The sequence below is a fragment of the Eretmochelys imbricata genome, chromosome 1 (genome assembly GCF_965152235.1).
Source record: "Eretmochelys imbricata isolate rEreImb1 chromosome 1, rEreImb1.hap1, whole genome shotgun sequence".
Classification (NCBI taxonomy): Eukaryota; Metazoa; Chordata; order Testudines; family Cheloniidae; genus Eretmochelys; species Eretmochelys imbricata.
This window is the reverse complement of record NC_135572.1, coordinates 240,195,703-240,208,347: the sequence shown is the minus strand read 5'-3', so window position 1 is coordinate 240,208,347 and position 12,645 is coordinate 240,195,703. Positions and strand designations below refer to the sequence as shown.

Genomic DNA, 12,645 nt, shown 5'->3' with positions numbered 1-12,645 from the left:
AGACAGAAAACTGTAATATATACACAAGAGGCACAGAAAATGAGTGACTATGTAACCTCATTCCAAGAGGACTGTTCAGACTTTCCAAGGCATATATGTGTTTTCCAATTTCCATTAAACGTGCTTAGCTAAATTCTACTCTCAAATGCCCTAGTGTAAATCCAGAGTGACCCCATCAAAATCCCAACTTGATTATCACGGACTGCCAAAATTAGTGTAAGTTGTACTCATTTTGCACATCCATGGAATTCCAAATCAGTGCCAATTGCATTTATTGCTACTTAAACATGCTTTTTGACCAAATTAGACCCAATCTGTAACCTAAACCAATGGTTCTCAACAAGGGGTTCACAAACCCTGTCAGTATGCAGAGGTCTTCCAGGGGGTACATCAACTGATCTAGATATTTACCTAGTTTTACAACAGGCTACATAAAATGCAGTAGTGAAGTCAGTACAAACTAAAATTTCATATAGACAATGACTTGTTTATACTGCTCTAAATACTATACACTGAAACGTTAGTACAATATTTATATTCCAATTGATTTATTTTATAATTATATGGTAAAAAGAGAAAGTCAGCATTTTTCAGTAATAGTGTGCTGTGACACTTTTGTATTTTTAAGTCCGATTTTGTAAGCAAGTAATTTTTAAGTGTGGTGAAACTTGGGGGTACGCCAGACAAATCAGACTCCTGAAAGGGGTACAGCAGTCTGCAAAGGTTGAGAGCTACTGACCTAGACCACCTTTTCCATCACTGCTGAATTTGGCCCAGATACTTCCATTGTAGTTGAGATTCTTTAGGCAGAATTTGGCCCAGTATATCTGTTTCCACCAGGTAAGGTGATAAGCTAAGGAGAGCTCCATCCAAAATACTGACTTGGGTAGGTGGGATTCAAAATACCATGATCTCCAACCTATGTGAACATAAGAACGGCGATACTGGATCAGACCAATGGTCCATCTAGCCCAGTATCCTTTCTTCTGACAGGGACTGGTGCCAGATGTTTCAGAAGGAGTGAACAGAACAGGGCAATTTATTGAGTGATCCACCCTTTGTCATCCAGTTGCAACTTCCAGCAGTCAGAGATGTAGGGACACGCAAAGCATGGGATTGTGTCCCTGGCCATCTTGGCTAAGGGTATGTCTACACTGCACTTTCATTGGTAAAACTTTTGTCGCTTGAGGGTATGAAAAAACACACCCCTGACCGACAAAAGTTTTACCAATGACAAGTGACGGTGTGGACAAGTAACGATGCGGACTGCACTCTCTCCCACTGACAAAGCTACCACCCCTTGTTGAGGGTGCTTTAATTTTGTTGGTGGGAGATTGTAGGCGGGAGAGAGGTCTCCTGCTGACAAAGAGCAACCACACTGCGTGCCTTACAGTGGCAAGACTTTAGTGGCACAGCAGTACCGCTGTAAGCTGCACAGTGTAGATATAGCCTAATAGCCACTGATGGACCTATCCTCCATGAACATATCTAATTCTTTTTTTAACCCAGTTATACTTCACAACATCCCCTGGCAATGAGTTCCACTGGTTGACTATACATTGTGTGAAGAAGTACTTCTTTATGTTTATTTTACAACTGCTGTCTATTAATTCCATTGGATGACCCCTTGTTTGTGTGTTATGTGAAGGGATAAATAACACTTCCCTATTCACTTTCTCCACATCTTTTATTGACCTCTATCAATATCTCCCTTCAGCCTCCTTTCCAAGCCGAACAGTCCCAATCTTTTTAATAATATCTCCTCATATGGAAGCTGTTCCATACCCCTAATCATTTTTTGCCCCTTTCCATACTTTTTTCCAATTCTAATATATCTTTTTTTGAGATGGGATGACCAGAACTGCACTCAGTATTCAAGGTATGGGTGTACCATAGATTTATATAGTGACATTCTGATATTTTCTGTCTTATTGTCTATCTCTTTCCTAATGGTTCCTGACGTTCAGTTAGCTCTTTTGACTGCAGCTCCACATTGAGCAGCTACGTTTCCCTTGAGTTAAGCCTACCCCCTCATGAACAGAGCTTAAAGGGATTTGAGATCAAAGGATGGCAGGCCAGAGCCTCCTTAGAAAGCTCTCAGCCTTGCCTTGCAGGCTGCTAGGCTTACACAGCCCCCAAACAGACCACACTATAAACTTCAAGTGAGCAGGCACTTGGCAAGCAAGCACACAGCCAGGGAGAGACCAGTGATCCTCGAACCACCACAATAAATGGAGGTGTTTCCTGGCTCTGTTCCATCACTCACTGTAGGTTCTTGCTGCCATGGCTGTGGATTGGGAGAAAAATGGGGAGGGTTGCTGCAGGACTGGCAAAAGTCCTGTTGCGTTCGCAGCAGAAGAGATGCTAGGTAGTGCGACCAAAGCCCTAAATCCAAAATGAAATACTAAGTTTTATCCATCCGGATGACCTGCTAACCCAAAATTTGGACCTAGTGCTGCAATGTGCTGAGTGCCTCCTGAGCATTTCTGAGTACCCTCACCTCATGTTATCATCAATGGAAGGTACGCATGCTTAGTGCCTTTCAAGAGGAGTTCAGCACCTGGCAGGATCAGTCCTTTTATTTTAGAAAACCAAAATGGGCTGGGAATGGCAGGGGGCAAGGGGCAGCCCTTGAGAAGCTGGAAGCATCAGGTTGGAAGGATCACATCTGGTCACTCGAATTTTCCACAGCCCCTGGTGAGAATCAAAGCCATTCCATTCCATTCATCTGTTTATCCCCGTCAAGCCAGCCTTCCATCTCCAGAGTCTCAGGGCTTTCTCAGCAAGCTAATGTTTACTTATTATCTTTTTAGTCACCCCCTACCTTCTGAGTTCATTATGTACCGGGATGAAACAATGAACTCCCTCAAGTAGTTTACCACAAAGCACCACAGTTAAATTAGATTGAGATTTCAGTGACCTTTCCTGTTCGTCATCTGACAGGATAAAAGTCTAGGAATGTTCAGAAGATGAGTTGGATTTGCATGAAAATAAGCAGATTGAGCGTGTCAGAGTTTCCATTAGGAAAACAGGGGGGTTACTGCCAAATAGAAAGACACTAACAGAATATTCACTGTATTTTCACCCTCCCACTCACTGCTATGACAGAAGGTTCTTTGCCCACCACATCTACAAAACATATGAAATATAACCAAGAAAAAAACTGGGACAACTGGGAAACATCAAGGATGGCCTTCAGCCATCCATGTTATGATCTTCTCACCGCAAGGTCCTGAACTTTTAAATACAATTATTTTGAAATTGGAGGGGTTGCGGTGGTAAAACAGTTTATGAGCTGTTGAGTGAAATTTGGCTATTTCTTTAAGTGATAATGCTTAGGACTTGATTAAGTAGTATGTGAAGCAAGAAATGGCTGCCAGGCTGGGCAAGCACCAAGGGCCAGATGAGCTGTAGTAAATCACGATAAATCCCTTGAATTCAGTCGAACTAGGCCAATTTACACCAAGTGGGGACATGCCCCCAAAGAGTAGTTGTGAGGCTTACATAATCTACCAGCCTTTTATTGAGTATTTTACTGGTTTCTAAACATCATTACTATTACACAGGAGGGAAAACCAACTGGAAGCTGAAACACGCATTCGCTTTTGTAATTTAGAAATGATTTATTATTCAGTTTTTCGGACATTTTGTGGCTGTCTGAGGAAATGGCTGAGGTAAAGGGTTGAATGGTGGTGGTGTGTCCATCAGCCCAATACATGAAAGGCACTGGTTGTGCTGAAGGACTCAGGCAGTTGGCTTCTCAGTCAGATTTTGGCTGAAATATGAAATCTCTGTTCCACCCTTGCTCCAGGGTGTAGTAACTCGCTGTTAGGTTATCTCAGTTGATTAGCATTTTGGGAGAGAGAGGGGAGCCAAGGCTCTGCCTTTTCCTTTCCCCATCCACCTGATTTTGCGGGTAGTTGTGGGTAAATAATGCCTGCTTACTGCTTCACATCTGGTCTGGTTAACCTATGCAGGGATGTAAAAGGGGTTCCCACTCCCCCTTACTATGCTTCACAGACATGCACTCTGACCCACAACCCAACCCAGTGCTACCATTTGTAGAACAAGGTACTGCCTAGTGTGAGTAAGGTGTGGTTCTGAGGGGAGAATTTTGTCCTAAGTTTGGTAAAAGACACAATAAGTTCAGCAAGCTGTCGGGTTTTTTAGAACAATTGAAACTTTTGTGCGTGTGTGTGTTATAATGTAACCACTTTGCTGTCTGCAGGCATGAAGCCAGGTTTAAACAACATATGCTGGAACTGACGGACACAAACAACATTGCCTACTTGTTTCTGTCAGCTGCCAACAGATGGCTGGAGGTTAGGACGGTACGTACAGTTTAGTCCCCGCTATGGTTTTGAAACCTTGGAAGCAAACAGAGACTTTGCCTGATGCACAGGGCTAGATAATAGTTTAAATTAATCTCACAATGAGATATAACAGTTTTGTGTACAGTGATCCTTAAAATAGCTCAGGGTTGTTTATGTTATAGCAGAAGGGTTTTTTATTTATTTTTTGGCTTTCTTGGCTTGAAGTAAGAAAATACAAGGCTCCTTCATACTTCGGTGTTGGGATGTTGATTGTTCTGAAAAGAGTGCAACAGAAAATATCTACATAACTTTGAAATAAGACTCTCTGTTCACAGAAATAAATTCTTCTACTACCGTGCAACATCTGAGGCCCTGCCTAAGTGGAAACTATTTTCAAAGGGGCTTTGGTAGTTTTGCCAACTTTGCAATAATTCTGCTTTTGGTTTTTATGTCACCTTTCATCTCTCAGGACCCCAAAGCACTTCCCAAATGATGGACCCAGGACTGAGGATCTCCCTCACAGCCTGATTCTGCCAGGATGCCTTCCAAAGTCCATAGGGCCATTTGTGGAGTAAAATACTGCTTGACTTGAGTAAAGATGGCAGAACTGAGCCTTGAGTAAGGGAGAGCTGGGGATTTGGCAGCAATACACCCCGAAACAGAGAGTCAGATTCTTGGCCTTGATATAAGTTCTCAGTGAGTGGGGCATAAGGAACCTCCCTCCATGTTTACGGTCTTCACAAGGGTCAGGCAGAATTATTGCTCCCTCCCTACTCACCCGGCATTTCAAAGAAGGACCAAGGAGTAGGCAGGCCCATGTCCTTTCCCTCTGTGCCAGAGACTGGGGCCAAAGCTTCATCCTTGGAATGGTTTAGTGTCAGGTACACTTCACCTGCATATTGAGATCTCCATGTGGCATTCTGCCTCCTTGGACTCCCTTGGGGCAGCACAGTTCTGCTCCATTTCCTACTCTGGACAGGATCTGGCTCTGAGTAAGATCGCAGGGTTCAGCCCTGTACAGTGTCAATGAACTGCAGTGATGCCCCATTTGTACCCAATAAAAGAAAGATGAAGTTTAAGGGCAAAATCCAGCCCTGGTATAAGCTGTTGCAATTTCTAAAAATCTCCTGATGTTAGACCTGCTGAAGTGGGTTTTAGCCCATGAAAGCTTATGTCCAAATAAATTTGTTAGTCTCTAAAGTGCCACAAGGACTTCTCCAAAAATACATATCTCTTCTATCAGCTCTTTGGGATTTTTAAAATACTATGTGGAAGAATGCAGTGTTGCCAAGAAATAGCTAATTTGGCTGTGTCCAATGGCATTGTTATCACACAGAGATGTATGGGTTTCAGAGTGACTGCACAGCTCCTATTCCAACAGCTGATGGACACCCAAGCGTACTGTATATCTAATGCACTTTCTTGCTACAGAGATTGGGTTAGAGGCTACTATCATCTTCACTTTAGCATTTCCTACAAGCAGATTAATTGAGCAGTATTCGTTGCAAATCGTAGAGGGAAAGATTCTTGGATGGAAAGAGGAGAAAAATCAGATGAAAAAATGCTGACTCTGAAATGCATGGGAGAATTGCAGGGGCAAATTATAGAAATTAGGTATCAGTGACCTGACTGTGTCCACAAATCACATCAGGTACCTAGAAATCTACAGTTGATCATTTTTATCTGAAGTCCTGACATTAGATGCAAAATTTGGATAGTAAATGTAGAGGATGGATTGAGGTTTCTTTTAAAATCAGGTTTTTATCCATCTTTAAATAGCTAGAGTTCTACAAAACAGAACGCAAACTGCACCTTTAGGGTGAAGTATTCTCACCTCCAAATGGGACAAGTAAAATCTTCGGCTAAAATGATGCATATAAAATAACTCCTTTATTTCATCATCCATCTGTGAGGTTTATACTGGTCTCCATCACTCTAGTAACTGAGCAACTTCCACATACAACCAATAGCAATAGCAAAGTCCCTAGTGGACTTCATGGAGTCTCTGGCACTTCTTCCTGTTTGGGATCAAAACTCTGCTGGGGAGTTGGGACAAATGGGAGTGTCAGTGCTGTGAGTGTCATTTTTTTGATGGAAAGGATTTTTCAAAGAAGAAGGTTGTTTTAGTGACTAGTCATTTTGAATGTCTGCTTTTTGGTGCCTAATTTGAGGCACTTAAATGGGTCTGTTTTCCAGAAAGTGCTGATCACTTTTCCTCTGAATATCAGGCTCCTTCAAAGTGTCTCATGTTGGGCACTATAAATGACTGGTCCCTTCTGAAACCTTAAATGTCTGAACTGAGGGCAAGGGAAGTATAGAAGATGCTTTGTGATATTATAAGGCTTTATTTTGTCATTGGATTTTTTATCCAACTTGTATTATAGGATCTGTCTTTTTTTTCTCTTCCTTCCTTCTTAGGACTATTTGGGTGCTTGCATAGTTCTCACTGCAGCTGTTACGTCCATCACCCACGGGTCTGATTCTGGACTTCTGGGACTGGGTCTCCTGTACGCACTGACGGTACGTACCAAAACAAACATCAAGACACTTGAGACTAATCTAGTAGGTTTAAGGTGGTTTTAAAAATATAGATACATGGTTATCTTCCAACTTCCTTAATCTCGAAAGAAACAATCTTGCAAATAATGGATTCAGGCCAAAGCTGAGTGAGTTCAGGACAACTTGGACTTGCTTCAGGTCTTGTGAGCCAATTTAAAAACCAAAAAATTCCCAGGCCCCGTGTGTTCCCAAGGATAGAAAGAAAATTAGAAGTGCATACTTGGCCCTTGTGTGCACTTTGTTTTGCACTGTACAATGTTGTTAAGGCTGTGTAACGTGAAACCAGTTGTAAATGATGATCCAACAGATCTTGCAAAATCAGAGGTGATGTCTCCACATTTTTGGGATCAACCAGATGCTGAGTACTGTTATCTATCCAATTCTGAATATGAGTCGGAGTCTCGAGGGTTGGGAATGGAGCAGTTAGCTGTGAAATGTCTTGGTGAAGGAGATTAAGGCTGTGGGTTTGTGCAGATTGCTGAGCGGGATAGCAAGAGGTCCCTGGATCTTTGAAACTCACTCCTTTCCCAGGTCCATAGACACCAAAGTTTGTTAGCCTTCAATACACACTACAAGGTCCATCTTTTATTCCTTGCTTGGTAAGAGATGGCTGGAAATGGGAAGGAATAGGGTGGGATTTTGATGGCGTGTGTAGGGGGGAAGTTGATTAATTTTTTTTAGCAATGTTATTGTTGGTTATTTAATTCAATCGGGGTGATGGATGGTTCTCTTGATAGGTGTATTTTTAAAAGATTGTCAACGATGCCCAAGGTATGTCAAGAGCTTAGGATGGGTGCTCTTATATTGTTGAGAGAAAAATAATTGAATAAATTAAGGGAGGTAATAGGAAATAAGCCACAGGAGGAGGAGGAAGAGTCTCATGGATGGGGTGGTAGAAAGCAGGCTGCACTGTGCCAGTTATGTAGCACTAGTGCTAGGGAGGGAGGCTGGGAGGAATTGGGTATAGGTCTAGCACCAAGACTGGGCTTGGTGGTAGGCTAGTCTGAAGCGTCAGCCGGGGAATTATCAGTGGCTGCCTTAAAGATGGCTTTAAATCCCTTTTTATTGCTGTATCAGCACAAAGAGGGCTTATCAGTGGCCCAGAATCTGCTCCAATAAGTTATGTTAACAGCACATTCAGAAGATTCCTTCTAATGCTGTTTAGTTAGCAAAGATATCTGGAAACTCCGAGATGTCCGTTCAAGGTTTGTAGCTACTTTGTATTTGCAGTTTGCTTGCAAACAGATGAGAAAGAGTCAGCCGTTAACTAAAGTTTGAGACAACATTTAAAAAAAACCCTCTTAAATAATCTCTACATTGTTACCTCCCTCTTTATGCCCCAGCACATCACTTGCAAAACTTTGGATGTGGTTCAATCATTGGCTACCCCTCTTGACAAGTTTTCATTTGTTTCTCTTTGGGAGCCCAAATGTGATGATATTTGGAACTGGATGAGAGCAAAGCACTCATACTGCTGTCCCTTGGTAGCTCATAATCATAGACCCAGTCCCCTCCAACGCATAAAAGCATCCAAGTTTCTGGCAGTTACACAACCCTGATGCAGATTTAAATGAAATGCCAAGCTCTCTGGATGCCAGGCTTTTATATCAAATCTGTGTTTGTAATTCCCCAAGCAGCAGGATTTTCTGTAAACACAGTAAACCTCCAGCCTACAAAGCTGAACATGGAGTTAGGTTTCTAAATGGCAAGAGAATTTCTTCATGCTACTCCTAGGAATTACTCTGTCATTCTTGCATACCGCTGAAGACTCTTGACTGACACTAAAACTTATTTCAGAATTTCAGTGCAAATTATTTACTATTAAACTCCATCTATTGATTATTTGTAACACTGCTTGTTCAGTGGAAAATGAGTGGAACTGGGAATTTTGTTATTCATAACAAACTTTGTATTTGGCAGATTTATCCCTCTTTCCTTTTTGCAAACAAACTGCAAAGTATTTCCCCACTTTTCTGTGTTCATAGGATCATTTCACAGACTATGGGTTGTCTATGAATTAACACTATAAAAATGAACACCTGAAGTTCAGTTCCTAAAACTATATTGAGGCCTCTAAATAAGTGGCCTAATTTTCAAACATACTTAGCACTCAGCAGCTCCTGCTGAGGTCAAGCTACTTATTTAAGCACCTCAGTGTGGATTTAGCCCCCTAACCTTACACAGCCATTTTATAAACCGCAGCCTGTGATTTATTCATTCTTGGTTAAGAATAAATTCACCTACATTATATGGTATTGTTTTCTCACTCTTGGCTGGATGACTGACATTTTGTAAATGGGGGAATTAAAAAAAAAAAAAATCAACTTGCAAATAACATTGTGGCCTGGCTCGCTTGCTCCTGCCTCTGTTCAAGCCCACAAACGGCTCAGAGATCTTTCACTGGTAAAACACCTCCTGCAATTTATTTGCAATATTTGCTTTCACCACCCTTACACACTGTACAGCCTTACACCTACAGTGGCCTCCACTTCTGAGAGACAGCACATGGGCATTCACGGGTACATACACACTCACTCTTTCTGCTTCCCCTCTCTCACTTCCTTCCTGTGCCTGATGGGCTAATTAGCCTCTTCGTTTTCCTCAGCCCATCAGTTAGGCACAGCTCTTCGTAATGAGGTCTACTCTAGAGTAATTAATTAGTTACAGTGACCAGAACGCTGGCTCAGCTGCTGTTGCCCAGCACCCTCTTCATAAACATGTAGCCAACAATGAATCTCTTTTCTCAGGCATGAATGTAGGCGTTCAGACAAATAATAGCACCTCCATAAACAGAAGCTAGTTGTCTAAATATTGATGGAGAAACAAACAAAAAGGGCTTGAATATGGCCAAACTGAATTGCAAGTCAGATTTTTGGAAACATATCTATGAACAATACATATTCTTCTTATCTGACTAGCTCTAAAAACAAGTTTAATACCCCCCCCCAAAAAAAAAACCAGATGATCTTGGAGGGATTTGGTATTTTTATTTTAATTTCCAAAGCTGTGTTATTGAATACAAAGTTTTAACATTAAGTTTTATTTCCCTTTTATAACTATAATTTCTGTTGCTGATTTTTATTTTTTGCATTAGCAATCTTACCTGAACATAATGTATTACAGAACAATATTGGTATGTTACTGGCATTCTTTGCAGGAAATAAGACTCTATGTAGTATTGTAGTGATACAAAACTATATGCAGTATTGCTAAAAAAGCCCTTTACCCATGTATATTATAGGAAGTGGTGTACCTCCAACAATCTGTTCCTATAGCAGGCGATCAGCAGACACCACAGATTTGATTGATTAAATGTATTCTCTGTACACACATGCACATCATACATCATTTGAAACCTTATGATGTCTTCTTTAAGATGAGGTATGATGTAGAGCTGTCAAATGGTGCCATTACCATAGAAACAAGAAAAAGAAATGACACCATCAACATGTTAAAATGACCACTTTGAAATACTTGTATTTCTCTGTTAGTTTAATATAGCTATGTATTATCTCAAGGCATAAAATTAGATTTCTTTGTGACCTTAAAGCATCCCAATAACAATCTACAGGGTAAAACAAAATCTAATAATAAATAGGTACAGGTCTCATTGAAATGTAGTAGCACTGGTGACATTTCTAGTCAACATTATTATCATAATCTTGTTCATCATATGATCTGCGCTGAGAGTGCACGAGTTACCACAGTCTTCATTGCCTTGGTATATACACAGGTCTATGTAGGGAAGATTGTTCTGTCAACAGACACAGTTGATTGTGCAGCAACCTCTCCTGGTACAGGCACAGCTACGGAGTTGTAAAAGCTCAGATGCCCTTGGGCCCTTGAAGACTGTAGGAAGTAGTTCATCATCCACATCTGTCCATCCATGTTGCAATGATAAGCCAATATGTGGTTTACCTATTAGCAAAGACATCCAAATATTTGTTTGCCAAGATGCTCTTTTGACATGCTCTTCAAACCTGACCTCACATGGTGGGAGTTTGGCCAGTGACTTGTACTTTATGATGGCTAGACTGAGGCACAAGCAATTCAGGTCTCTGGGGGTCTCCTTTCTTTCTCACTGTGGTCATACAGCATTGCTACCAACTTCTTTGCTGCACAAATTGTGGCTTGTCCATCACTCTCTCACAGTGTGGCAAGATCTCTTAAGCAGTAAGCTCCCTTTGTTTTGACAACATTTAACACAGATTTTTTTTTCTCAATACCAAATAAGGATGACAGAGCGTCACATCCTGTTAATGCACGTACAGCAGGAAGTACATTGCAAAAGTCTGGCATGAGAGTGTCACAAACTGCATGCACAGGTATGAAGCGACGCTTGTCAGTTGGACTGGTCGTGGTGCCTGTTTCAATCCACATGTTATCTGTATGTTCCACTTTTGGAAAGTAGTGAACAGCAAGGACCAAAACATCTGTATCAGGTGACCTAATTACTATAGTTCCTTTAATACCAAGCGACCCAAAAGCCATTTTGGCACATATAGCATGCAGAAGCATACTTGTGTCTGCTTCCTCTTGAGTACTGCGCAAGTCTTGGGCTTCTTCAACGCCTCTTCCAGTGATGGAAAAGCCTCCAGCAAGAAGTATCTGTGTTGAACATGCTCCTACAGCCTCAGATGCATTTTGAGCCATATAGTCACACAGGAATTTTACAAGTGACTGCTTGTTGGATGCTGTCAAGGTTCCCCCCCCACTCTGAACTCTAGGGTACAGATGTGGGGACCTGCATGAAAAACCTCCTAAGCTTATCTTTACCAGCTTAGGTCAAAAACTTCCCCAAGGTACAAAATATTCCCCCCGTTGTCCTTGGACTGGCCGCTACCACCACCAAACTAATACTGGTTACTGGGGAAGAGCTGTTTGGACGCGTCCTTCCCCCCAAAATACTTCCCAAAACCTTGCACCCCACTTCCTGGACAAGGTTTGGTAAAAAGCCTCACCAATTTGCCTAGGTGACTACAGACCCAGACCCTTGGATCTTAAGAACAATGAACAATCCTCCCAACACTTGCACCCCCCCCCTTTCCTGGGAAATGTTGGATAAAAAGCCTCACCAATTTGCATAGGTGACCACAGACCCAAACCCTTGGATCTGAGAACAATGAAAAAGCATTCAGTTTCTTACAAGAAGACTTTTAATAAAAAATAGAAGTAAATAGAAATAAAGAAATCCCCCCTGTAAAATCAGGATGGTAGATATCTTACAGGGTAATTAGATTCAAAAACATAGAGAACCCCTCTAGGCAAAACCTTAAGTTACAAAAAGATACACAGACAGAAATAGTTATTCTATTCAGCACAATTATTTTCTCAGCCATTTAAAGAAATCATAATCTAACGCATACCTAGCTAGATTACTTACTAAAAGTTCTAAGACTCCATTCCTGATCTATCCCCGGCCAAGACCCAGCATACAGACAGACACAGACCCTTTGTTTCTCTCCCTCCTCCCAGCTTTTGAAAGTATCTTGTCTCCTCATTGGTCATTTTGGTCAGGTGCCAGCGAGGTTACCTTTAGCTTCTTAACCCTTTACAGGTGAGAGGAGCTTTCCCCTGGCCAGGAGGGATTTCAAAGGGGTTTACCCTTCCCTTTATATTTATGACAGATGCCATGTTTAGAAACTTTTTCCATGCAGGAATAGGGCATCCACCAGTTAGTATTTCTTGCATCCAACTTTAGATCCTGTCCGGTGCCATCTTTCTGCAGGTTTCACAGAGTTACTGTTGTCATATCCATCAAATACTTCAATTA

General features: G+C 41.6%; 1 protein-coding gene across 4 annotated transcripts in view; it reads left to right on the top strand.

The window, feature by feature from the left end:
- The window catches only part of ABCC9 (ATP binding cassette subfamily C member 9), a 119,716-nt gene that overhangs the window by 88,423 nt on the left and 18,648 nt on the right, over positions 1 to 12,645 (top strand). For all 4 annotated transcript variants that reach the window (XM_077807470.1, XM_077807469.1, XM_077807467.1 and 1 more), the window contains exons 29-30: positions 4,229 to 4,331; positions 6,732 to 6,833. In XM_077807470.1, coding sequence (XP_077663596.1) covers positions 4,229 to 4,331; positions 6,732 to 6,833 — 205 coding nt within the window. The remainder of the gene's footprint in view (positions 1 to 4,228; positions 4,332 to 6,731; positions 6,834 to 12,645) is intronic.